General features: G+C 39.9%; 1 protein-coding gene across 5 annotated transcripts in view; it reads left to right on the forward strand.

The window, feature by feature from the left end:
• Nucleotides 1–17,060: 17,060 nt before the first annotated feature.
• SLTM (SAFB like transcription modulator) overlaps nt 17,061–27,818 on the forward strand; it is a gene marked incomplete at its 5' end in the record, with an annotated part of 37,960 nt that continues 27,202 nt past the window's right edge. For 4 of the 5 annotated variants that reach the window (XM_082488568.1, XM_082488564.1, XM_082488565.1 and 1 more), the window contains 5 exons: nt 17,061–17,261; nt 18,015–18,102; nt 26,746–26,819; nt 27,111–27,296; nt 27,736–27,783. In XM_082488568.1, the coding sequence (XP_082344694.1) occupies nt 17,061–17,261; nt 18,015–18,102; nt 26,746–26,819; nt 27,111–27,296; nt 27,736–27,783 (597 nt within the window). The remainder of the gene's footprint in view (nt 17,262–18,014; nt 18,103–26,745; nt 26,820–27,110; nt 27,297–27,735; nt 27,784–27,818) is intronic. The other variant, XM_082488566.1, reaches the window with a different exon arrangement.

Here is a 27,818-nt window from a genome sequence, read left to right on the forward strand (position 1 = left end):
AAATCTGTGCAACTATACCTTCTGTGGAAAGGAGGCTCCTTAAGAAGCACAGACAGAATATGCACGAAGCCACAAAAAAAGTCTAAGGTGGCAATAGCAAGATCTATGACAGGTTAAGTAGCCTTTTTCTCATCCTCACAAGGTCACCTTTAAGGCAGTATTTTTGGTCTGTTATTTATGCACCACTGTTTTACAGAAATGCAACACTTAGTCAATCTTTTCCACAGTCCAAAAGCAAGCCAGCCCCTCCCACAATAACCCTGTATTTCATCTCTTTTTTCTTTTTTTGAAACTCCACAAAATATTTTGATTTGGAAAAAAAAAAGTTTGTTTATTCAGAGAGCTTATTCTCTTTGAACACAGTCACAACTCACCATCATATACTATGTGTCCAGCCTATACACAACAGTTTCCTGTCCTTTTAATATAATAAATTAAGGGGACAATTTTATTTAATTCTGAAGTTTTCTTAAGAAACACAAATCTGAACATTTTCTCATTATGTGAGCACAATCGGGGCTGGTTTACTAAGGGCTCAGTTCTACTCATTGGCATGCTCCCTCCAGAAAGTTCTGCATTCTGAGTGTGATTATCTTTGTATGTAAGCTCTGTTGACTATAGCACAGAGGCCACTGTGCTGAAATACAGATAGAGCTATTTAAGTTATAGCAAAAAAATTAAAGCAAGGAAGTTTACACTTTGAGAAACATCAAACTACTGTAAGATGACAAAAAACCGAAACCACCACACAGCGAAAACTAGTGCACTCGAAACACTATTCACTTGCTTAGTTTTATTCCAACAAGCAGCCTAGACACAACAGCCAGTTAACTCAGATTCAACCATTTTGTATATTTGCACTCTTACAACCGTGGAAAAGTCTGCAGTAACTCAATTAAGTAATCAAGAACTCTTTATTTTTGCTAACCAATACAGAGCCTGAAGGGCTGCTTAGTCACGGGAGAGCTGCTGGCTTCCAATTAAAAATTATGCAACAGCTTAAACGTCAATATATTTTTGACATGAATGGAAGCAATCAACAATGACAAATCATCCATTTCTTCACTATTTAAAAATTCTATTACAAACCTTCAGAGAAAAGATTTGACCAAAAAAGACAGAAGCTGGAAGAGGAGCTTACCATTTAACTAGATTCCAATCCACTACAAGTATTTTCAGTTGTTAAGGATAAGAAACACCCATACTACATGAAAGTCCAATGCTTTTACATAGAAGACAAACTTTAAGAGGGACTACAAAAATATTATACAAATAATTACAACTCATTAGAATGAGATCACCTGCTGTTAAACCTTTAGAAGTTACTACAAAATCTCCAATTAAAAGCAGTCCTCAGAAGTTTTTTCAAAAAAGCAGCAAGACACAGTAAGTAAGCTCAATCAGCATTAATGTTCCTCTGTCCCAATCAGAACATTTGCCTATTAACTTACAGAATCAAGACTTTGAGAGGAAAAATGGGGTAGTATCTTCTTTCAAGCCATTTTAAGTAAAGACTTAATGAAGATCTGTTAAGACAGCTACCTGAAAACTACGAATAGTTATTCCAAGTTCCTCTCTAGTGTATGACTCGACTCAGAATCATGAAGTGTACATAACTTTATCCACTTGTGTCATAAATTAAAGACCTTTGACATTAATCACACCAAGACACACATTGGTGTAAGAAAATTCATGCAAACTGGGAAAGTCCCTCGAAATTGCAAAGTCAAAAAACAAGCTCAAAGTTTTGAGATCTTTACAGCAGACAAGTTTAAGATCACGTATAAAAGCAGAACACATTTGAGTCATAAGATGGAGCAAAGTATTTTGACATTAAGAATTCTATTACTAGTAGTCAAAAAGTATGATAGCATTAAAGCACTATAAAAGTGAAATGGTTGATTACACAACATTAACTCAATTTTTTGGTGTAAACTTGGTTGAAGAATACATGTAATCCAATATATCATTACTTTGGAAACGTACTTTTAAGTTACATTTTAAAATATCGTCAACTCCCTTCACCATCAAGAAACAATCTCCTTTTCAGGTGTCAAAAAGCACCTTGATCAATTCTCTCAAGCATGGCTACAGTAAGTACACAGTGCTTTGACAATTGACCAGCGAACCACTTTGCAGAAAACACCTATCTTAAACACATGCTTCCTACATAACCCCAAATTACTGGTCTGTTGTTAGTGTAATACATACACCTAAATCCAGCTAGCCAAATAGTTTCTTCAGCAAATATCTAGACTTCTAGCCAATTTGATGTAACGCTGTGAACAAAAGAAGCTTCACTTACAAAAGCAGTTAGTACTCTATTTCCTCATTTTCCCCCATCTTCAATTTCCTGTGCCTCTGTCATTACAAACACAGTAATTTCCCCTTGTCTGATGCACTCACCACCACTCAGACCCTAAATGCCCTCACAGGCAACTTGGGTACCCAGCAGGGTTGAGCCTAGAGGACAGTGCAGAGAATTCCCAGCACGACAGGTCTCCAGGCTACCAAGAGCTTGCGGAACATATTGTCATCATAATCTCAGAACTCAGCAATTCCACTCCCATAAAAATTCTGTGCTGTCTTAGACCACTTATGTACTCAACCCAAGGGCCCATATACAGAATGTTATCAAGCAAGAGAATGTTTAAGGTTGTCTCAGAAAGGAAGTTTCTATCAGTTGCATTTGTAGTTTCGTATTCAGTCCTATTATTTTCTTTGCATATGTTCACTGAACTCACGATTAACTTTTAAAATTATTTCCCTTCCCTAATATGTGCTTTTATCAGATTTTACTTTTAACATTATTTTTACTCTGACAAACTAATAGTGGTACTGTTATCTTCAGGAGAAAACCTCACAGTTGAGGTTTGGCATGCACAAAGAAATCTTTATGTTGTGTACACTGTTCCTACCACAGTACTTTTTTTGAATTGGCAAACATGGTTATCAAGAGCTCAAAGAACGGTCCAGTGAATGAAAGCATCACAGAAGCTGTATTTTAGAACACCAATGGTTGTTTCTTTCATCTCATTAAAAAGATACATTTTTATTCTTTTGGCAAGGCTCTTCCATCAAATGAATCAAGACACCAAGAAACAGTATAATGAAAAAGCTTGTAAAATTCGTACAAGATCTTCAGCAAAAATGAGACAACCTAAGTACTACTACTTCTTTTTCTCAAGGGCAGAGCGCCAAACTAGACTGACTCATACATGACCCTGACGCATGACCATGACTCTGGAGGTTGACAGAGGACTTGGAGCCATTTGAGAAGCTGCACCACCAACACAATCCCATGAAGATCGAATCTCAGTGCTACCATGCCGTGCTCCAACAAAAATAAAGAACTCGCTGAGCAGTTCAAAAAAAACCCCACTTGTTAGCCTAAAAGGGGCAGTCATGCCCTATTCATTTCATTCCTATCAAGCAGGGACAACCTGTACAATGCAGAGTAAGTAGCAAGAACACAAACATCCAATATTCAGTTCCACTATCAGCAAAACAAGTGCAATCAAATTTTGAAACTTTATTGCACTGTTCTTCGCTTTTGGTTCTTCATTTTCACCACTTCATGAGACACACAGTGCTCTTTTAAAACTTGCTTTAACTACTAAATTTTAGCATATTACACATTGGTCTTCTAATCTTTGCTGGCAAATAAAGCAATTGATAGTTAAAGATCTATGCATCATTACAAAACAGCAACAATCAGAAGGTAATTGGAAACTCTATCATATTTGATACTATGTCACAAACACATCTTTATTCACAGGACAATATAAAATACCATTACAAACCACTCTTAATTTCCTTTGTTTGCTTTAATGCAGGCACGGTGATGACAGAAACTCCGATTTTTGAATGACAAAATTACCTGAGAATTCTCCAAGCAGATTACTTATCTTTTGCCCTACAGAAAGGTACCGTATTTCAGAATAACACGCATAGCATTAGTTACTAACTGCATGATAATGTTCTGGAGACAGGTTCTTGCCCACAGTCTCCCAAAGAGCCTACATTACGTCCAGCCCAGACAGAAGAGTTTGTGCTTTGCACAGGGGTGCTACAGTTACATGAGCCACAGCAATGCAGGCAGGCTTACTCACCCCTTGCAGCCAATTCTAGGAACCACCACTGGCTTGGAAAGTCTACTCTTAAAGTGAAACAATGTTATTTCAAGTACAGTACTACTCTTACTAACCTTCACAATGCCATCTCAAAGATAATTCAGACCACAGTAGCTGTATTGTAAAGTACTTTAACCAACAGTATCCATCCTCTGGACCAGCAAAGCCTCCTTTATTTTATGTCTGAAAAAAAATAAAATCCTCCGAGACCTTCAAGGTTTGTTTCCTCATGCATAAGTCAATTCAGTGCAGTGAATTGCAGTAAAGCAATTATCTTGTAACAGAAACATCAGGCCACCTAAAGAATGGCTACAGAATGCCTCCGTTATGCCACGTTATCCACCTCTGAGACTTACCACTGTATTCTTATGGAGAGACTATTGAAAGCATCTCTCTCTCACACATCTTCTAACAGAATCCAGCACAGGACAGAAGAGCTCTTCCCTAGGACTGGATCTATGGCCTGGCTCCAGCTGGAATAGACAGAACGCAGAGCATGCGCAGCTGAAGTACTTCAGCTAGATGAGTTGGCAGGCTAAGAGCAATTCTGCATAGAGTCCTACAAACAAGTTAGTTCTCCTGCAATACACTATGAGTCAGTCTAAGACCATAAGGCACCCACAGAAATCCTAGCCTCAATGAAGCATCAGTGAAGCATTAGCATGCACATACCCACCTGGGCAAGGAATCTGTTTGGCTTTGCACAATGGATGCAAGCAGGTGGATTTTACAAACACGGTGTTCCCAAGCACATTCTTCAGTCTAGACATTTCTTTGCTCTGTCCTAGGCTTAAACTCAGTTAGCTACATTAACACTAAGTAAATCATGGTCTTAAGACATAAGCATTATGATTTGGCAATCAGGAATGTTTTGGCTTCAGTGAACTCCAAGACAAACATAACAGCAATGGACTTGGGAATAAGGAGTTGTAGCTTTATAAAAGAATGACAAAATACACTTTTTTATTGGAGCTTAAGATCTTAACTAGGAATTCTGCTTCCAGAGGCAGCTAGGGAAGTTCTGAGTTACACACCCATCAAAAATAATTAAAAAATCTATTTCTTAGTCCCACTGGCAGTTTTGACCTTTGAGGTATGTGCAACTGCTCTTAATGCAGTGTCATTTTCCAAATACTTCTTGATAAAGCTTTCAGGAGCAAAGTAAGACATGATCTTTGCCACAACTGCTAACAGGAACCTCACAAGTGAGAATTATGAAATTAACCATTAGGACAGTTTTATGCTGTTCTTCAGTAAACCTGTGAGAAGTAGGGGAATTTTCAGATACTCAACCAAGTAGACCTACCAGTTTAAGAGGGAAGGATAGCGCAGCAGACTTCTCTGCTCTTTGTCCAGTAGAGCCAAATGACAGTGGATAAAAGCAAACATTTTACTTGACAGTGGCCAAGTATTAGGACTGCACTTTATTGGCAAAAAAAAATACACAAGGAAGTCTCTTGCTAGCAAAGTCGTGAACCAGCCTCCTCAGATTTCACTTGGTAAACACTTACTAAAGAGGACATCCCTTTAATTCACTGTAGTTACTTTTCCAAATAGCATAAACTATATAAAACATGTAAAACAGCAAAATAATCTTGTTAGCAAAATTTTGTGTTAGTGAAATAAATGTTTTCCTTCCTTCCCTCTCCTCTGCTCCATTAGGGATCCTGTTAGGCCTGACATCAGCCCACCAAGAAAAACACTCATGTAAATTTAAGCCTGAAGGAAGTTCGCTAGTGTAACACTTTGTCTGCAGATACAGTTTTTGTTTCTTTAAAGAGCACTGTAGACTTTGGAAGCAGCTGATCACTGTCACACTGACAAAATTTAAGAGACAATGACTGGGAGCAATTATCCTATCCCTATGTTGTACATGTGTCCCATACGACACTACTCAATATACATGTTTCTAAATCTCTTCTCAACCTCACTGACACACAAACAGCTAAAGCACTACAGATCTGGTGATAAAACTGACCTAAAGGAGGTTGCACATTAGTAAAGCTGTGGGGAAATCTTTATACAACATCTGCCTATGGCAAATCCATCTCTCTGTACTATCCCCATTGTTTACAGGTGAATTAAATCATCCCATTCCCTGTCACACCTCCCCCAGCAATTTTTTCCCCATTTATTCAACTGCTTGACATCTAAGCCTCCATAGTTCATCAGCTAGGGAGGGGGGCACTAACCTGTATCTTCTCAAGAGAATGTCCTCACCATTAGAGGAAATAAAAAAAAAATATGAAAGATTCTTTATCTTGGGAAAAAAAGCAGTAACTGCTGTCAGCTAAATATTATTGCAACACGGCCACCTCCATTGAAAGACACGACTGTTATAATTGATCTGGTTATGTAGGTCTACAAAGTTATTAATTTGAAGATAAAGTACAAGTCACAGACATGTTAAGATACACTCTTAATACACTTTTACAAAAGCTATCACTTCATAAAAGACACATTTCTGAAAGGTCAGAATGTTCCCATTCAGATTTTGAAAGGACACATGAAATATGCACGAATACTAAGAGCTGTTGTTCACCCTGGGCTCCCAATACTAGACATAACCACAGCTCGAGCTGCCAGGGCTTCAACCATCAATAAAAATAAACAGATTTTTAAATATGCAAGACTTCAAGAGTTTTAAACAGGAAGCTTGGTGTCTTATATACTTTTATTTAATTAAAGTGAAATGCAAAATGTGCACATAGCCTTTCCTGTCTTATGAACTCAATAGGTCATTTCGTACTGTGGATGACAGCATGGGACAGGTGACTAGATGCTCACTTTATCAAATGAGGGAAAGATGTGATCTTGGCTATCAACCCTTGCACATCAGCAAGAGTACAAACCTGAATTGGTGACAACCTTGGCTAACATCCTTTTTGGTGAGTCGTGAGGGTTTTTTGGGTTTTGTTTGTTTGGTTTTTTTCCTTGGATAGTCCCTCTATCCAATAAAAAGAGGAGTAAAAACATCTAAATTGGTGGAAAACTACTTTGATAGCAAGAACTACAGGTATGTGAAATATAAGAAGCTTTATTTTTTGTTCCTGAGTGGCAGAATATTCCAATCCTTTAAATATTGTCCTCAAAAACATTTCTACTAAGTATCCAGAATTAATTTATCTTTGGAATTTTCTACCAGTTGCAACAAAGACAATGTGAAGTCTTATTTCACCACCTGAAAACCTAGTAGTCCTTTATTAGTTTGTATAATACAGATATTCCGTCATGATAAATGCTACCTACATCTTCATGCTGAACTGTAAATTCTTATCTTTTTTTTTGTCAAATATTTGTCTCTGAAGTAATCACGTTAAAATCAAATAAAGTTGGGCTATTACAGTAAGATCTTACCTCCTGCATTACATTTTCTTTTGGAGGAGTACTTGAGTATCAGGAATTAAGGGTATCACTTAATCAGCTAAAGCAATCAGGCCTTACTTATCATTTCACAAAACCATTTCAAGCCATGGAGGAGCTTACTCAAACACCACAAAAATTCTACGAACGTATGGCTCAGCTCTAATCACCGAAACACAGACACTCAGAAAAAGTACAAAGATCCTTAACACCTGCCCATTTGAGTAAGAGTTACAAACCTACGTACCTCTGAAGATCCTGGCCTACATTTCTGTGAATGAACGTTGCTTCCTTGTTTATCAGGCAAAGAGCATCTGACTATGATTTCTTTTTTCTTAACATGGGTTAAGAACAGAATACCAACTTTGCAAACAAAACAAATGACGTTATAACAAACCCTATTACGCACACAAATAAAACTGATTTCCGTAAGGGAAAATTTGTGACCAATTTTCAAGGAGACAAAACCCAACCGAGCGCTGCGGCTTCCCGCAGTGAGAATACCGCTTTGTGCGTCAACGAGGCACCGAAGGGGAAAAAAAAAAAAAAAAAAAAAAAAAAAAATATCAGGGTGAAGTTCCCACCCGCCGAGCTGCCCGCGCGCCTCCCCGCCCGCCCCCCGCCCCGCCGGGAGAGGCCGCTGCCGCCGTTGCGGGGCAGGGCAGGGCAGGGCGGGGCGCCCCCCGCTCCCCCCTCCGCCCCCCGCTTCCCCCCCCGCCAGGAGATAACGCCCTGCGGGGTGCGGGGCACCGCCACGGTCCCCACCGCCCTCCATACCTGAGGCAGCAAGGCCGAGGGGGAAGAGGCGGGTGCCGCCTGCGCCCCGCTCAGGGCCGAAGGGGAGGAAACGGCCCCGGCGGGCAACCGCAGGGACCCCGCGTCGCTGCCCGGGAGACCGCTGCCTCCTCCTCGTCGGCGCCGCTGTCCCCCGGCCTGGCCGCAGCCGTCCGGGCGCCGGTGACACGCCGCGAAGAGGGCGACGTTTTGTTGTTGCGCAGCCCCCGCCGCTGCCGCCGCTCCCTCCCCAGACGCAGCGCGACACTCGGTGGTGCTTTACAGCAGTCCGCAAAGCGCAGCCGCGCCGGTTGGAGCCCCGCCTCCCGTCAGGCGGCGCCGCGCCCCCTGCTGGACGGAAGCGGGAGAAACGCAGTCTGAGAGAATGGATGGAACCGGCGCAAGCGGGTGAAACAACACGGAAACTGTTCCTCGAACAAGGGAAAAAGGCTTTACGGAAAGATTCTGCTTCAAAAAATGCCTACCTCAAAAGAAGATGTATTTCAAGGGCAGGGAAAGAGATTAGTCGGCAAAGGAACACCCAAATATGCCAGAAAATGTAGAGACGATACACAAAAGGTGCCAGATCATGTAAATGATATGAAAATAAACAAGTTTTTCAGCTTATGCATAACACTACAGCAAAGGAAAAACTGAGACCCGTGTACAGTGACGGTGGAAAAAAGGATTGCAGGTGATGTTGTGTGGCTCCAGAGCCAAAACAATAATTAATTTCAGTTTTCTATAGAGACACAGATACAGGTCGTCCAGCATTAACTTCCTGCCCTTTTCTACACGGTTTGGTTGTTTTTTTAGTTTTTAAATCAAGGAATGCAGTACGTGGCATCCAACCCGACTTCAGCAAGCAATGACATTGGGCCACATATGAAATAACAACAGAAACGGGGGAGAATGGGGAGCAGAAGGAAAATCAGAAACATGACTAAACCGCTCGACAGGAGACTGCAAGGGACAGCGGAAAGAAGGTGGTACCCTATTCGATGGAGGCCACCAATGGCTTGATTGTGTGAGCAATTTTAATATTTTTCACTGAGTGGAAACAAAGCTGAAATACATTAATAAAAATCTGCTGGGGGGGAATTAAAAAAAAATTCAAGATAATGCATGGGAAGAACTGAATGACCTTGAAGACCAGACAAACAGGAGCAAGGTGAAAAAAAAGTAGGGTAAAATAAAAAGAATGTGCGCTTGAATGTAACTGACTAAACGTTTTGGTATATGTTGGGTATTGGGCAGGTAGAAGGCAGTAGGATGAGAACTTCACCAAACTATGTAATTAAGAAAATGACCAACAGCCAACAACATGATGTAGCCATGAAAAAAGCAAATATGTCTGTACAATATTTTACTGTAAATATTTTTCAGCAAGAGAGAGGTTTCAATGCAACTGTAAAAATTATACCTGATATAGCCTTACAAATCCATTACCCAGTTTTTTTTAATATGTATTCAGGGAAGATGAACTCTAATCTTAACAGAACACTCAAGGGAACATAGCTTATAAAATATGAGAGAAGCTAATGAAATTTGGCTGGATTATCTTAAGAAATGAGACAGAGCACTGCTCTCTATACATTCATCAGAGTCTAATACCAATTAAAAAAAATAAAATACACCAACTGGTTTTACATTTACCTATTTACTTAACAGTTGTTTTGAACAATCATGCCAAAGATGACAGCAAGGTAGTTCTTGGCAGAGAAAACGTACAGGGTCACTCTATGCACACCAACTAAAAGATGTACAAAGACCATCTCCAAAACAAAAAACAAGGGGCTATAGAGTGGCTAGAAATTTCAGTTCAGAAACCAAAAAGCAATGCGTGGTAAGTATAGATACTCTTGATTTTCTCCCAGTGCAATGTCAGAGTGGCCAGATGATCTATAAATGCTTTACCCGTCTGTGATTTAATAGACCTTTCCTCCTTGGGTAAATTAAAATAAATTAAAGGCAGAATTTGTAGGATCTTTATTAGCTATGATTACCTAATTCCTGTTTCACTATGGGCTACCAGCTGACAATAATCTACTGAGTTGTGGGCTACCTCATGCTTAAATTAACATTTGATAGAAATTAGTTTTATCAATTATTGATTGGTTATTAACATAATTTTTGAAGAAAAGTGATGTAGAAAATGCACTTCAATGCCCGGAATTATTCACAATTACTTTAAAATAGCTGTGTTTTTTTTAAATTATTTTTAACTTCTATCTATGCCCTTTGATATATTTATTGAAGTTACTTCTGCCATTATTTTAGGATCTTGCAGAGACACAGTTGCCTTGAAAATATTTTATTGATTCCTTGGACAAAAGCTAAGGATTCTCCTTTTCACACTTAGCTACAGAAAACCAAAAGGTTAAATTGATTCATTCTAAATCACTAATGCAAATTTCAGAGCAGCTTTCAGGTGTCATCAATTCACACTGAACTCTTCAACTTTGTCTAACTAGAGCTAAACAAAACCATTTATATGCGCACCCCAGGGCCTGGCAGAACTAAAGACATAGAGAAGAAACTATCTTATCAAGGATCAAAATAACACCAACCAGCAGGAGATTGCACTTTACAGTTTTGGCAAAAAGACAAAAATCAAAGCCAACCCCTATCCTGAGGTACCTTCAGCAGCTCAGCTTCAGAGTTGGACCCAGTTCCAGGCAGAAGTGCTGTTTCAGTTTGCTCGCCCAGGAAGGAAAGCCAGGCACAGCTCTTTCCAGATGCAAACACCAGCTTCTGGAACACAGTCCCACCAGGCACGTGGCCTAGACACACGCTGCACACTTTCCAAAAGAGATGTCTTTGCTCAGAGCGCTGTTAACTGCGAGCCTGGTAGTGCCCAGGACAGTATGAACAGCATACGCTTATAAATCTCCTGCTGATGTACAGGAGTATGTACCTCCTGCCACAAATACTGCTTCTGCAGAAGCTCAAAATCATTTGCAGCCAGGGTTTTAATCCACATGAAACAGCCCATCCTTGACATTTAGATCATACGTAGTTGTGTAGACTTAAAATGAACTATACTTAACCATACATTTAAATGTTTGTGTTACATCAATTTACAATTACTAGTAATATTAACAAACTGTAAAGCCTCTCATGGTAGTATGCTGTGAGGATAATACAGAAAAAAAAAAAAACCTCTCAAAAATTGTGGGATCTATTCAGATGATACACATTGTCACAGCTCCAGTAAGTCCAGATGAAGGTCTTACCAGTGAAAACTGGAGAAAAAGGGAAGAGGATAAAAAATGCTGCAAGATTTGTATTATGAAAAATTGCTAGCAGGAAACAAGAAAAGACTGATGTATTTGCAGAGTCAAAAATAAAACTCGACAGCTGACTGTGCTATATATTTTATGGGGATTAATACAGGGAATTTTCTAATGCGATTGATCTAAGAGCTTTCAAAAGCTCTGGAAAATAGCATGCACCACTCAGGTTACTCCATTTTTAAGACATACAGAAGAACCAAATACCTGATGTTACAGTAAAAAGTAGATATAGAAATAACCCACTGGTCACTCATTTAATTTCATATTGTACAGCCTAGTAAGGCTTTAAAAGGGTAGGAACAGCATTTTTGCAACACATTACTTCAGAAATTATGCAAATCCCTACTAACATCTCAAGCAGTTAGATATTCTGAGTAAGATATTTTAAGTATTTAAATTGTCATATAATTAAGAAGGTGTGGTATATATAATTACTTAGAAATAGCTACTTTGTTGACGGTATTTTAATGGGTCTTTTTCTTATCAAAAAACGAATACGCCACAAACCTGTTAATAGAAAGATCACATGAGATATTCCTTTATATTCTTTCAGCACTTGTACAGTAATGGGGCCAAATGTATTTTGTGTTTTAATGTTGAATCAGCAGCGATTTTTAGGGGCAATTAGATTTAAACCAAACAAAAGCATACTGCATTTAATGATCTGATTTTACACTAAGAAATTCAATAGCCATTTCCTAGCACGTACGTTTACTTTCAGTAGTAAAATGAAGGAAAATATTTACGTTTGATTTACAAGTAGATTATGTTCTTCTCCTTGCTGTTTTGTAGAATTATAACAAGAGCTACTTAGACTAGAAATTCATTTCTACAACCTTCTGACTGCTCACCATACAGTATATCAATAATACATCAAAAAGAAAAATATACATTCGGAGTGGAAAAAGCTATTGGTTTACAGCAGTGGTGCATATCAAATTATCAGCGATTCTTAATCTCAAGATATTATCAGGCATTCACTGAAAACATTTCAAATGGTATTATTCATTCTTGCTTTGTCAGCAAGCATATCAGCTAATAATTTTTAAATGTAAGCTTGAACAGAGATTTGAATACAGTCATAATGATACCAAGAATTACTAAAAGCAAAATTTGAAATTGTAATAACCAGGCAATGTAGCATGAGAACTGGGACAAGACTCAGTGCCTTTCAAAGTAAAAAGGACTCTTCCTGTTGATTTCAGTTAAACTAGCATCAGCCCAATGTCTCACACTTTTTAAAAAAGGGTTAGATCCAAAAAGGAACTGAGTCATTGCGTCATTTATTGCTGTAGTAACTAGCTTTGATGTAGTCAGCACCTAAAGCAGAATCCAAAATGCTGTATTAGAAACTTAGATTTCTGAAGCAAACAAACAAAAGTCTGAAGTTAAGAGTGAAAACACACACTGCAAAAAACAGTTTTTAAACCACCAGTATGTTACGCAGAGAACTGCATACAGCTTTGCTGATAAAAAAGACATGGCAGTATGTCTCAAATGACGCAGGATCCTGCTTAATTGTAGGTACTTTATTTGGAGGTGACCTTCCAGCACCCGCAATTCCCCCTTCCTTAAACCATCACCTCTTCTTTTTCAAAGGCTTTTTAGGAGGGGATATGGACAGATGGGTGGCTGTGTGAAGAGAAAACTGGGACAGCCTGTTCAACTCTAGATAAATGCTCTAGCCAGGAGGCTTCCTCACAAAGCAAAACAAAAAAGAAAAGGGGCAAGAACTACTTCTCTATATTTTAAAAACACTGAATATCACTGCATTTTTACAGAGCCCAATCATGTTAAAACTGCACAGAGTATACCAACTGCATTAAGCCATAAAAGATGATGAAACAGCTAGTGTTTGGTCTTTCATTATGCTTCAGTGTGAGATTGGCAATAGACTGGTCAGCACTGTTGAAACTGGGATAATGTTCTATGCAGAAAAAAAGCAACATGACAGAGCCCAGGGAGAAACATTAAAAATCTAAGGCCATTCACAACTTTCAGGTGTCTCACATATAAGATAGACCAAAAAAATTTATAGGAGCACAGTTTCGGAATTCTGTGTTGGTTATCATTTAAAGATTAATCTCTGGGCCAAACATTTCTCTTCTTTGAAAGTCTATTACCATTTCCTAATCAAACGTTACCACAAATTTCAGAACCTAATGGTATAAAACAATTTTCTCTTTGAAAACTAATAGCTGTTTCAAGACACTACAAAAGAATGAACAGAGTATTTTACTTAAAACACAAGGAAGCAAGCAAACAGGAAATTAGAAACCAGCCATCTTAAATAAAAATCCTGGACAAATTCAAAATATGTGTTGATACCTGGAAAATAACAAAGTGATAAATAACAACCAACATGATTTGTTCATGACAATCTATCAAACCAACCTAATTTCCATTAGGGTTCCACAGACATGAATAAACTGAAGATCTTCATTTCAGTGAGGCTTTTGACATTCTGTTCCACCGATATTTTCAAAAGGAATACAAGGAAATTTGATCTGGACAGAAACTACATACTGGTTGTATTCAGAGGATTGCTATTAGTAGTTTACTATCAAATTGTCCATTTATATCAAATAAAATTCCTCATACACCTCAATATTATAATATCTTTGGGTAAGGCTTAGAGGTTATGCTTATAAACCTGCAGCTGACACCAGGTTGAGAGGTACTACAAAGAGCAGAAGTCAAAACTAGAGTTTGAAATCATTAGAGGGGGGGAGGGAATTCTATAAACACAAGTGCAAAGTTGTGCACTTAGTAAGAAATAATCAACTGCACAGAAAAGAGATATTGTAATAAACTTGCAGAAAATAAACCAATAGGTAGACTGGATCACAAGTAGAACACGTCAACACATTCAAGAGGTTGAAAAAGGCATACATCCTACTGAGATGCATAACCAAAAGTGTTGTCACGAAGATAACTTTGAGAAGTTGTGGAAAGATTAGACATGAGGTAGAGGGGTGCAACAACAAAGGATCACATGTTTCAGAACTCTATTCAAAAAAGGAAATAATCCATGCTTTTAATAAAAAAATAAAAGACAACAAAAATATGGTAACAGTCTTAGTTTATGTAAAAGTATGCTGCAAAAAAGAAAGGGAACACTATCCTTTATAGTCACTTTGAATAAGAAGGCTAAATTGCAGCAAAAGGGATTTAATCTAGACATTTGAAAAAGGATAGTTAAAGACTAGACTAGACTGCCTGAAGAATGAGTGGAATCTGTGTTTAAGGCTTTAAGAACAGGTTAAACAAACATCCACCAAGTTGTTTTCATAATAGCTTATTGTGCCTCGAGGCAGGAGGATGACTGAGAATAACTCTTAAAGGCACTTTTGGCTCTGTTGGTTGGGGTTTTTTTGGGGGTGGGTTATGTGTACAGCTTTGTTATCTACATGACATCAACCAAAAAGCAGTGAGGTTTAGGTAAGTTAAGCAACCCCTATAAAACAGTGCTGTATTTGTTAGCCCTCTCATATTCTTTCCTGGACACAATAAACTCGTCTTCACCAATACTAGAACCTAACCAGTGGGTTTTGTGTGTATTTGAACAGCAAATTACCTTAGTACAACTGACAGCCCTGATGGAGACTTTGTTGCACTGCTGAATTCAAAACAATATGCAAATGAAATACATTTAGGACTTTTTCATGCACTGTATAAATGTTACACAAACACAAAAATCTGTTTCTGTAATCTAAAGTTAAGCTAAAGAGTTCATTTATCAACCTTGAAGTCAATCCTAATGTATTTGATGTTAATGCAAATGTTATCAGAGAAGATAGTATAAGCAAGAATATATATTCATTTCTTATTTAAGATTATTCTTTTTATAAAATCTTGGTACCAACTGAAACAGCAGCATTATATATCTAAAACATACATGCAACTGTCAGTTCAAACTGTTTTCTTTTAGACTTCTGCGCATACTTAACTTTTAAATACATGGATATCAATCTTTGTTAACTGATAACTAGTTAAGCGAAGTATTATTTAAATACTTCATGAGCATTTTGAAAAGAAAGAAGAGGATGGTGTTAGAAATCTTTGTAGGATTCAGGATTTAATTTACACAAAAGGTTGTTTAACAACAATTAATAAATAAAACATTCATTTTTTCAACTTTATCAACATGTAGTTTCTGAATGAAAAGACAGAACAAGAGGATTGTTGTGATTTAAACTGGATTAGACATAAATAAGTTCACAGATTCTGCCTCATTTGAAGATTTAATAGCAGCTGTAGCATCTAGTATTGATAAATAATTTCAAGTGTTCTCTATAGAAAGTGAATGAAATCGTATCTAAGATGTAACACCTTCCATTACTTGGTACAAATACAGCCTAACAAATCATAACAAAATCTACTTTATTTGTGAACAATTTGAAACATCAGTATTGTACTTCTAGAATGCTTCCAATAAAAATCTGTTACGGAAATAAATCTACTTTTCCCTAGATTGTTCTTCCTCTAATCTTTAAAATCATTGGAGCTACTGATTAAAGGAACTACTATTTCTCCTGAGTAAAACTGGTAAAATCAGCATCAAATACTTAAGCATATTTCCTAAGCTCTAAGAAGTCAGAGCAAGCAAGAAGGTACAACCCAACTTGTTAATGCGAACAGAGAAACACCAATAGTACGTAAAGAAACATTTCGCTTTTATTCAGGAAAAAAGAAAAAAAATCAAAGAGTTATCCTGACACCAATTCATTACAAGAGCTAACAAACCGAAACATCAGATAGGTAGACGTACTTCAGCAACACTTTCAAAAGCCCACAAAAAGTGGAGAAAGCCCACAGAGAGGGGAGACACAGCCCCCCCGGGCCCGGCGGCCGCTCCCGGCTGCGGGAAGGCCCCGCTGGAGCCTGACACGGCTCGCCCCGGCTCAGACTCACTCCCCGGCCGCGCTACCACACACATCAATCGCCGCACCCTTATTACACGCTATTTTTTCCTGAACAGGCCCACGGCTCCGTAAAGTCTTCAAGCAACAGCAGCTCTCACGAGAAACCGGCGAAACACAACCACGGTTACCGCGGTGCTCCCTCCGGCCGCGGAGCCTGCGGCACCTCCCCGCCTCAGCGCACGCCCACGGCCTCTCGCCTCCCGCAAGGCCCGGCCCGGCCCCGCCGCCGCCCGCACCGCCCCAGGGCACCTCATGGCTCTCTGCGCCGCTCCCTGCAGAAGCGACAGCCCAGCCCCGAGCCGTGCCGAGCCCCGGCCCGTCCTTCCTGGGCGGGCCCGGCGGGGCTGAAGCGCAAGCCTGGCACCCCCCGCCCAGCCCGGCCCGGCCCGGCCCGGCCCACCCGCCGCCAACCTCTGGCGGGGAGGTCCCGGCGCCAGGTGAGCGGCAGCGCGCCTGCGCCGCGCCTCCGGGTCGGCCGCGGCCTCCATCCGGGTACTGGGCGGCCCGGCCGGGCGGGGAGTGGGGGGGGTTTCATTGTGCGTGCAGCTGCCGCGCTCAGTCGCTCTAAAATGGCCGCCGCCGCCTCGTCTCCTGCCGCCGCGGGGGCTCCCGCGGCACCCACTGCTCCGGCGGCGGCAGTAGCGGCACTGCCCCCCACTGAGAGCAAGAAGATCACCGACCTGCGGGTCATCGACCTCAAGTCGGAACTGAAGCGGCGCAACCTGGACATCACTGGGGTGAAGACCGTGCTCATCTCCCGGCTCAAGCAGGTGAGAGGCCGGTACCAGGCCGCGAGGGTCGGCCCGGCCCGGCCCGGCCCGGCCCGGCCCGGCCCGGCCCGACCCGCTGAGGGGCCCCGCTGTCCGCCCGGCTCCGGGGGCGGGGCCCTCGCGGCCCCGCCGGCTGCCCCCGGTGCGGGGGGCGGGACCTCTCCCTGTGCCGGTGTCGGTGTTGGGGCGAGGGTCTGCCGTGCCCGGGCAGCCCCGGCGGCAGGGCGGCACGCCCCTCTGCGCCGCCGAGGGGGGGGAGGGGGGCGGCGGCCGGGCCGGGCTCGGTGTCCCGGCTGGCGGAGGCCGGGCCGGCCGGCGGAGCTCGCCCTGCGGCCTTGCGGCGCGCCTGCCGCCCCGGGGGCCGGAGCTGGTCGGGTGGCCGGCGGGGCGAGCCCCCGGGCGGGTCCCTGCTGTAGGGTTTCCGTGCTTCCCTCCCTCCTGTTTTCTTGCTGCCCTGAATGCCATCACGGGTGCCGTAGTGGCCTTCTAGTGTTATATTTCCAAAGAGAAATGTGCCGATCCTTGATAAGCCGTCCTTTGAAAATGTCATTTTAATAACTTAAACTCTTGCCATTATCACTAGCGTTCCCTGCCGCTCCTTCAGCTTGAAGTGAAAGGTTTAACCTAAAGTGGTTTATAAAATATTTTCGAGATGGAAAAAAATAACAGTTTGGCTCGCTGACTTCTGCTGAAGTGAAATTGTCCAGCTTCTCACTGAAATACATTAAAAATTTTATTTTTTGTCTCTTTTAGGCTATTGAAGAAGAAGGGGGCGATCCAGATAATATTGAAATAACTGTTTCAGCTGACACACCCACCAAGAAACCAACTAAAGGCAAAGGTTAAGACATTACATTCTTAAGCAGCTTTTCTTTCACCTTAGAGAAAGAGTGTGGAACTGTGGCCTCTGGTTTGGATACAGTTGGGACTTTGCTGTTCATGACCTCTGTCATGTGAGGCATCTTTTGCCTCACTCACCTGTTTTCAGTCAGTGTGTATAGGCGATGTATAGGGATGCTGCACGTACATCGAAAATAAGTGGGTTAAGAGATGTGTTATGAGGTAGTGGCTGTACTCGTGCCAGATCCTGGAGACCTGTGCTGTGTGTGCTGAGGCTGTGTAGACAATCTGTGAGATTTTTGGAATGTGTTAACAGAGGTCGTGAACATAGAGTGTTACAGGTACAAAGAGGACGTAGGGACTGCTGTGCAGCTCTCATGCTGGGTATCTCTGTAGTGTCTCAGAGTATCTGCAAAAGCAGCACAGGGAGAGCTAAGAGGTTTTTTATCCATGAGAAGGTGCTGGACTTAGGCTAGCGATGAATGTATGATGGATGATGCATGGTCAGGGTCATTGCCTGAAGAGGACTGTGTTGTGTGGTTTTATTACCATGCTTTTTACTGGAGACAGGATTTATAAATGTGAATTTCCCAAATGGGCTCTGAAGGCTCACAGCGAAATGTCTAATTAAGAGGTTTTGTTTTTTCTGTTGTGAAAAATAATTACTTAGAGTCTAAACTGATCTGTTTGGCAGTGATTGTGTTGGCTCTGTTTTCTTTTGCATAAGTATTTAAATACTGGTTTGTGAGTTTGGGTTCTGGGGGTTTTTTGCTTGGGTTTTTGTTTTCTGTTGTTCTGGGAGCATCCATAATCAAGTAATACAGGGAAAGGAAATGTCTGTTTTACGCACAGCATTCTTCATCAAACACATGTGCTAAGAACGTTCATACATGTGCTGTAGGTACTGTTTTGGAAATGATCAATCTTATACCACTGTCAGTTGTCTTTGGCTGAGTTTTGTGGTGAAAGTGATTATTCACACTGTTTGGTGCTGTGAATGGGGAATTTAATAATAAAACCTATCTGCTTAGAAAGTTTGAATAATGTACTTTTGACACACTAGAAAAGTGTAAGGAAACAAACTGTTTCATAGCGCGTTTTCATTTTCTTCTGTGACATTACTTTATTCCCTTCTCTGGAAAGGTAACCAATGCTTAAGAAAACTACTTGGGAGCTAAATAAGGAAACGCTTCCCTGGTTTTTCATGTAGATCTAAATGGCTGTTTTTTCTGCTGTGGTGAATGCTTCTCATATCTGCTGCTTTTCATCCTCCTGTTCTCCAAACTACTATCATGATGTGCATAATGTTCTTGAACTGACTTCTTGTTTAGTTATACTATTTTGCTTCTGCAAAGGCAGTTTGCCTACTAGCAATGCTGCTGCCCTGTTCTCCAAACTACTACCATGATGTGCATAATGTTCTTGAACTGACTTCTTGTTTAGTTATACTATTTTGCTTCTGCAAAGGCAGTTTGCCTACTAGCAATGCTGCTGATTGAATCAGTAGCTGTTCCCTGCCACCTGCTCAGTAGAATTGAAGCATAAAGTGTACATATGGCATGTATGTTCTTGGTAAAGCTCAAAGTAAAATGCAACCTTCACGAAGTTCTTATCTGCACACTTTGCAAGCTCAACACTTTTTCCTCATTACTTTTTGGATTACAAGTCTTATGAGCAAATTTTGTGCCAAAAGTATGAGAGGCTCGTGCTGTATTAATCTTCAAGTGTGGAACAAGAAAAACTCACTAATTTGTGTAGGGAAAATATTTTTTGATCTTACTGGCTTACTTCTAACTGTAAGAAAGAATATATTCTTTCTTTTTAACTATACCTTTTATGTGTTACCTGCTGATTCTGATGTTATCTCCCTCTCTGCTGCTTTCTGCTGAAATATTTTGCTAGTAACCAGAAAATATCCCTCAAAACTTGGAAATCTAGTACTTCAAAAATCCATTCCCTAATGTGTCACTACAAAACTTTTGAAGGCCAGTGGGAGATGCATGCCCATCGACTGAGTTCAGTAGGACTGAGTTTTCGTTTAGAATTAACTATCGTGATCCTCCTTGTGCTTTTACATGCTCTTCGCTATGAGTTTTGTTGCCTCCTTCATTGATTTTGCTCTAGGCCTTTTGCTAATGCTTCCCCTCCACCCCACAGCTTCAGACTAATACTAATGGGTCTTTTAATTATTTTGCTGCAGTCCAGCGGTAAAATTAATGGCACTACTAGTCCTATAGTATTTTTTTCCCTATGCTATTATTGCTGTACAGAGGAGGGTACGCATATTAGATATTCAGTGGAGTTACAGAGCAAGTGCAGCCTCAGAAAAGGCCAGGGAGTGGGAGTAGTGGATAAACCTCCTCACAGCAGCCAGGGAGAGGTGGATGGGAGGGAGGAAGGAGGTTTCCCTTCTGAAAAATCACAAACTATGTCAGATAGCTCTCGGTTTTAGATTTGAATGTCTTTTGTAGCCAGTTTTACTGCAACTCTTGAGGTCTGTGGAAAAGTGAGATGTCTAATTCCCTAGCACTGTCTGTTAAAAAAACTTGATCCGGAATATCGACGCAAGCTGAATTAGAGGGGGAAGAGTGTGTGTGTGTGATACGTTTTCCCTCTCATTGCCTTTTTTTTGGTGTATGTTGACAAAAATGGAGATGAATAGGAATAGGGTTAAGGGTGGGACTTACTTTCATATAACAGGATTTTGTAATGGCCTGATAAATCGGTTTATCAACTGAGTATATGCTGCAGATTTTTACTGGTCTGTGACAAGCTTTTGAAATGACAATACAAAGCCAACTTGATATGAGATAGGGAAGAAACAGCTATAAAACACTATGAGTGGAAGAATAAGGCCTTGAGTAAACTGGTTTGAATGTAGACCTTCTTTCTCTCTTAAAACAAACAGTACCTTGCCACTGACCTGTACCAAGTTCTGCAGCATAAGCTGCTGTATAAAAAAGGAGTCATATTTAAGACAGGGCATTTACGGACTTGCCCAAAATTGAGGTAACAGAGGGAGCCATGCGGATCTTCACTGGGAAAGTGTGTAGTCGGAGGATTTTGCATCATGACTTAAAGAGTGCTTGCAGAAGGATTCTGTAATTCAACAAGAATCCTTGATCAATCCTGTATGCAAAGTTAGTCAAAATCTAACGCTTTTTCCAGAAGCTAATTCAATTAAATATTTGGGATAAAGAAGAAGTGCAAAACAGTTAATCAGAAGAGCCATACAGGTGAGATCAGTTGTTTTTGCCAATTAAAGTTTGAAAGCTTAAAGATGGAAAAAATATGAAGTGCTCCATCTTTAATTGTCTCAGCTGTGCCTCTCCACCCCGGAATTTAGTAGCTATGGGCAAATTTTTCTTTTTGTACAAAGATGACAGTTTTGGGAAAAAGCTGTTCTTTTCAAGCCTGAACTTTCTGCTGTTTATTCTGCTATCCAGAGGAAGTTATTTTACTGCTAGTTTAAAATATTTTTCAAATGTTTCTGATGCGAACATTCCTTTGAGGTTTGTGCAGTCAAAAATATTGTAGCATATTGATACATCATAACTTGGTGATTGAAACTTTTTCTGCCAAGTGAATGAAGAACAGATTTTAGGCTGATCAATTTTAACCTCAGAGTATTAATGTGAGCAAAGATGTTCATTTGCTGCTCTTCGAGTTTCTAAGGTCTAAGACGCTTTGTGTATTAAGTACCCTCTAGTTTCCAACTGAATTCCCAATTTGACAATACTGTTTCTTAGATCAAGAAACAATAATAATAAGCTGGCTTATACTGTTTATCAACAGTTGATAATCTCTCATAATGTCATCTGTCCTTCAGGAATATTAAAATAACTGTTAAAATAACTGTTTTAATGAACTGTCAGTTCATTATGTTTTCTTCTGAGTTGTTACCTCCATAGTTCTGTAATGTGATTTCTGAAGCGCTGCTGTGGAGCTAGCTTGCCCAGAGGTAGCTCAGAGTTCTGCCCAGTGAACTATTGCTGGAGAAAGATAGGGATTCTCGACTGCACCGAAAATAGGTGTCTTATGGCCGTGTTAAATCTGTGACATATTCTGCAGGGTGCTACTACAAATGCCTTAATTTTAATCTTGAGTAACCCGAGTTCTCGATGTTTTCTAAATAAATATTTTTCAGAATAAATTTTCAAAATGAATCTTGTTCCCGAGCTTTGTTGACCTGCTTTTTAAAATTCTTTTGTTTTTTAGGGCGGGCAGGTAGCTGCTGTGTTGCTGCTTCTCAGTGGCTGGTTCTGTTGATCTGCTTTGTAGTTGCTGAATAAAATAGTGAAGTTTGAAAAACGACTTCTCCAAATGTTCTTGGGAGGGGTGCCCTTGCACACATTGCTGTTGCACAGCTAATTAGGCCTCTTAATGTTACAAGGCATGTCTGTCTTAATTGACTCACAAAGTAGGTTTGTTAATTTATTATTTCTAGGTGTGTGACCAGTAGTGTTCAATCACTCTATATATCCCTGCAAACTATTAAGTATTTCTGTCAAGATTAAGCCAACTGTTGAGACCCTCCTCTTTCTCAAGTGTTTTACGCAAGATAGAGTGCATTATAAGGAAGTAAATACATTCTCCTCTTTTGAGGAAAGATGCATGTAAGTTATTTGTAAAGAGAACATTCCTTTTGAACTAGACTTTCTTCTTGAGTGTTAATGAGTAGATGATATATAGAAAAGAACCTTTCTTTGGAGGGAGGGAATTATTGAGCTAAAATACCTGAACTCAGTATTGATAGTAGAAATTTAAGATACTGTAAGTTGTAATCAACATGTAAAAAATAACATGCAGACTGAACCTTAGAAACACTTTGCATAGGTGGTTCCAGTATTGTAAAGTTGTTTTCACCATTTAAGTTATGATATGCCGTGACTTATTGAAGTGAGATACAAATGGTGTACAACAAACTATAGGTAAGGCTTCCGTGTGCCCTCAGATAGGAAGAAGTAATCTCGCCAAATACTTCCTAAGTAATTTCATTAAGGTGGGGGTGAGTGATATCTCTAATGAGCTGCAGTAGAAAGTGTTACAAATATTTAATCACGTGATAACAAATGATGGCAAATCTTATGAGCAAGTCCGTGATTCTCTAGAGGGTATCTGACTTTGTGGAGTACATCCTTTATAAAAATCATGAATGACTAAAAGCAGTATCCTGCAGACACTGTAGAAGACTTAAATGGTATCACAGGGTAACAAGATTATTTAAGAATACGTAAATTAGCCTGTAACTTTTCTTTTTGTTAATATCGTGGCAAATGATACTATTCAAATTGCAGCAGACCTCTTCACTAAATAATACTATAAAGAGTTTATTACATTGTAAAGATTTTTTTTTTCCCCCTTCCTCCTTTTTGCCTCCTGTCCCATGTTTTTCATGAATCTTTAGCATCAGATATGACAGAATCCTGCTGGGGGTTTGTGCAGGAATACCAGAAGAAATGCAAACACTCATTCTTCCAAAATTTTATGTTGAGTGTGTCACTCTGCTTCTGCATGAGATGCAGATGTCTAGTTTGCTTAAGACTTGTCAGAAATACTCTTGTATAATTCTGTATACACTCGGGCAGCCTGAATTTCTCATGTAGAAGACCATGAATAGGTAGAACAAGCTTATGGTACTGTAAGGCGTGTAAATGAGATGAAAGCTAAACCTGCATTAATGTTTAACCAACATTTTAAAGATGTCCTGAATCTTCTACTTACTTCTAAGGAGAATATTCATTCTCTATGTAAATAGTCTGTTGCAATTTTCTGGTGTGTACCCATTGCCAGAAAAGGGATTGAGCATGGCTTATAAAGGAGTGCCATCATTCCAAGGTAAAAGAGTATTTGTGGTGTTAGGCGCCCAGATTTGTGGTGAGTGTTGTTTACACCACTGACATTTTCAGTAGCCACTGCATGGATAAACCTGTATGTAAATTTTATCATTTGTTGACAACTTGTATGACTTGATACCTGCTGTGCCTGTTGTCTGCAGAAGGTCCAGCTCTTCTGACTGCAATTTTTAAATGCCTTGTAATTCTGGTTGCTTTCCTCAAAGTGATACTGGTCTTGAATAAATTTGCAGAGACAGTCAGTTTCTGAAAGGTGTTGGTTGCAATCTAACTGAAGTTATATGAAATTTGAGCCAAGTGTGCCTTTCAGTAGCCTGTTGTGGATGAGTCTCGGTGTGGAAAAGTTTTGAATTTTTGTGGATGCTGGCTTTTTGGTAGCGTACCACCATAGGAAAACTATCCATATCAGAACCATAAAGTGCCATTTCAGAGCAATATGACTCTAACCAGATCAAAGCAACCCGAAACACAGACCTGAGAGGGAAAGCAAACTTCCTACCACTTTCTGGCTTGAAGCTGAAAAATGAAGGTCATTGTTCAGGTCTCCTTATGCCTTGGAATACCTCTGGTACTCAGAGTAAATGGGACATATTGCAAAGACAGACAGACTAGAGGAAGACTAATGAAAACATGTCCATCCTTTTGTTTGCTGCTAAATTAAGCCAGACAGGAATACAACTTCATTACTGAAAGGTATGACTTCTTGATGAAGACATGTCAATAAAATAAAGTTCTCTAGATGCCATTGCAGAATGATGGGACTAACTTGAGGTAGCTTTGTCAGTTTTTTTTTATTCCCTATAAAGTCTGGGTTCTAGTTCACCTGCTAGATTTCCTCAGGCAAATGAGTGAATTTAAGTAGCTTTTATGACAGTACGTGCTAGGTAGTTGCTAAATATGTCTAGCGTCTGCTGTGCATGTTTGCCTGTCTCTGTATCCTTAGCTGGATATGGGATACAGGAAAAGCTTGGACTTTTAGGTTTAACAAACTAAAGAACTGAAATGTGAGAGGGATAAACCAGAAAACAGTTGAATGTGTGCAGAAATCTTTGCTGTCTCACTGCTTTTTTACTTATATTGAAGATATCTGTGGCTGTAGATTCTATTGCAGAATGCTAAAATACTAATACAAAATTTGGGTTAGTATTGCTTTCGGGCATCAGCTGTGATGCGTATACCAAAACCTGTCCTTTCCAGTGTGAGTGCACTCCTTGTGAGAAAAGCTAGCTTCCCTAAGTATACCCATGCTGCTGGCTTTTTGCACCAAAATCTTACAAATCTATTGCATTACAAATACAAGCCAGGAATGTTTTGTTTTAAATAAAGTAAAAGCAGTGGCAAGATCTCTGTGCATTTAGATCTGAGTGTTTAGATCTCATGTTCTGCAGTTGTAGAAATAACTTCTGCCATGTGTCTTTTCCTGGAGACTAGAGTGCATGTCTGAATTCAAACCAACAATCTGCTGCGTATAGGAATACTGTCAGAGTGTCGCCTTTCAGTGGAATGAGTAAAACCAACTGGAATCTAAGTAAAAATATAAAATGGTAGTCTCTCTTCTTGCTCTGTAGTCGAGCAGTTTCCAGCTTTGAAATGTGACTTAAGAACTGTGTAAGAAAGACTATGGAAATTTATTGCTGACAAAAATTGACTGTTCCAGGTAACAGAAATGTGTATACGGCATCAAACTTCAGCTTAGGTTTTTCTTTTCTATTGCTTTTGAATATCTATAGAATTGATTTAGCCATTCATTAGAGGATGAAGGGATGAGGGAAGATGTGATGTCAAAAAATAAAACATTAAATGCTGAACATGACTGCCATCTCATTTGCATCTTGAATTGACACTGAGTTACAGGAGAAGACAGTAAAGCCTCTTCCGAACAGAACTGCTTTTGTACCTTGAGCTACTGAAAAACATCACATAGGCTAATCTTTGATAGAATGAATCAGAGACAGAATGCCCTACAAAGGGCGCGTTTGTGTGGAGATATTTACTACTGTTCTTTGGTCTTGGTTTTGCAGAAGATTAAGGAGATTCAGTGGGTTCCAAAGGGAACTGTGTCTAGTCGTCATTTCCACAAAGCCATCTTTATTAGCAAAAAGGGTGCATGTGTTGGAAGAACAGAATCCTTAACGGAACATGCCCTTAGTACAGTAAAGAATGTGTAGAAAACCCAAATGTTTCACCTGACAATTCTTCTTCTGATTGTTCCCTCTAGTCATCATAAGCACTGAAAAAGGTGGCTTGGAGAGGCTGTGCAATTGCCATACTTGTGGATACTCAAAAACGCAGCTAGGTGAAGCCCTGAGCAATCTCATCACACTTGGAACTTACCTCTGCTTTTGAGCAGGAGGTTGGGTAGGCTAGATGGCCTTTAGAGGTCCCTTCTAACCTAAATTGCTCAGTGATGCTAATTATCCTATAAAGTCAGGCCTTTCAAAGTCTTAAGTCATAAAGTCTAGTTAACTCCAGTAATTCTAGAAATGTACACTGTACTGTTCTCCTGAATTCCGTTATCACTCAAAGTAGAAGGATTGGTTTTAAAATCACTAACTTGGATGTAACTGCCTGTTTATGCAACAGCGTTGATGGTTCATGCTCGCTCAGCTGACGTTTCCTTCACCTCACCTTAAAAATAATCAGTTTTGGGAGGGCTATATTATAATGAACACTTCAGATAAATTGCAGCATATAGAGAATAATAAACTAAGGCCTAACACATAATCAGTATTGAAAGAAAGTCTGCTCTAGATAGCAGCCCTAGTCATAAGCATATCCTGTCATTTCAGGTAAAAAGCAGGAAGCTGATGAGTTAACTGGTGAAGTTTCAGTTGAAGATGATTCCTTTGTCAAGGTAATAAAAGTATGTACATTTTTTTTCCAGTTTATATTGAAGTTAAATGTTTGGGTTTATTTACCAGAAAAGCTTCAATTGTCTTTGTGCTAATTTATGTGAAAATTTGGGGCATTGTTTTTCCTGTGTTCACAGCTGTGATGCCTAAGGGTGTGAAGGTGTGGGGTTTTTTAAACACACTATGCATTTTTTTATGGATGTGATGCGGTATTTTGGAGAAACAGTGATTCTAGCAGTACGTTTTTCAGAATATAGCTATTTTCCTTAGTTATGCCAAGTATTTGTTGTTCACACCAAAAGGAAAGTGAATTGGAGACTCAAGATGTGAGTGATCAAGACGGAAATGATGAATTAAAGGACTTTAAAGAATCTGTTGAAGATGAGAACTTGAATTCTAAAGAACTACCATCTGCAGAAAAGAAAAGATACCATGACCTGGAGCAAGCAGACACGACAGAAGATGCAGAAAAGGATTCTGAAAGTCAGGTACTTTGTTGTATATTACATGCATCTTTTTTGGCAAAATGTATGTTTTTCTTAGGGTGTCTTGTGTTACTGGGAAGTCAGAACTAGATTTTCAGTTTGTCTAGCTTATCTCCAGAAGACAATTTGGTACTTCCTTCTTTCTGCTCTCCTTGACTTGTGTTTGAATAGTCCTGAAACAAATGTGGCATTGATAAAATTCTACCACAGTCCATACAGAGTTCCTCAGTGGTCCTCTTCACTGCTACTAGTAGTGACATACGTAATCTGAACACTGAACTGAAAGTTGCAAGTCATGAGAACTGCTCATTGATGATCACCTTATTGAGTGTGTATCCACTTAACCGAAATGTTTCCTGAGTTTAATGAATCTCTTGACTGTCTGAATGTTTAAGTGCCTTACAAATAGTATGCTGAGCAAGTCTCTTTTGTGTTCTCATAGGAAAATGAAGGCCAAGATATAGAAGATTTCACTTTTCCAACTGTCCATGTAAGTTTCAAATAAGTTCTGTTAAGCTGATTTTC

The sequence above is a fragment of the Vanellus vanellus genome (genome assembly GCF_965231255.1).
Source record: "Vanellus vanellus genome assembly, chromosome: 11".
Classification (NCBI taxonomy): Eukaryota; Metazoa; Chordata; class Aves; order Charadriiformes; family Charadriidae; genus Vanellus; species Vanellus vanellus.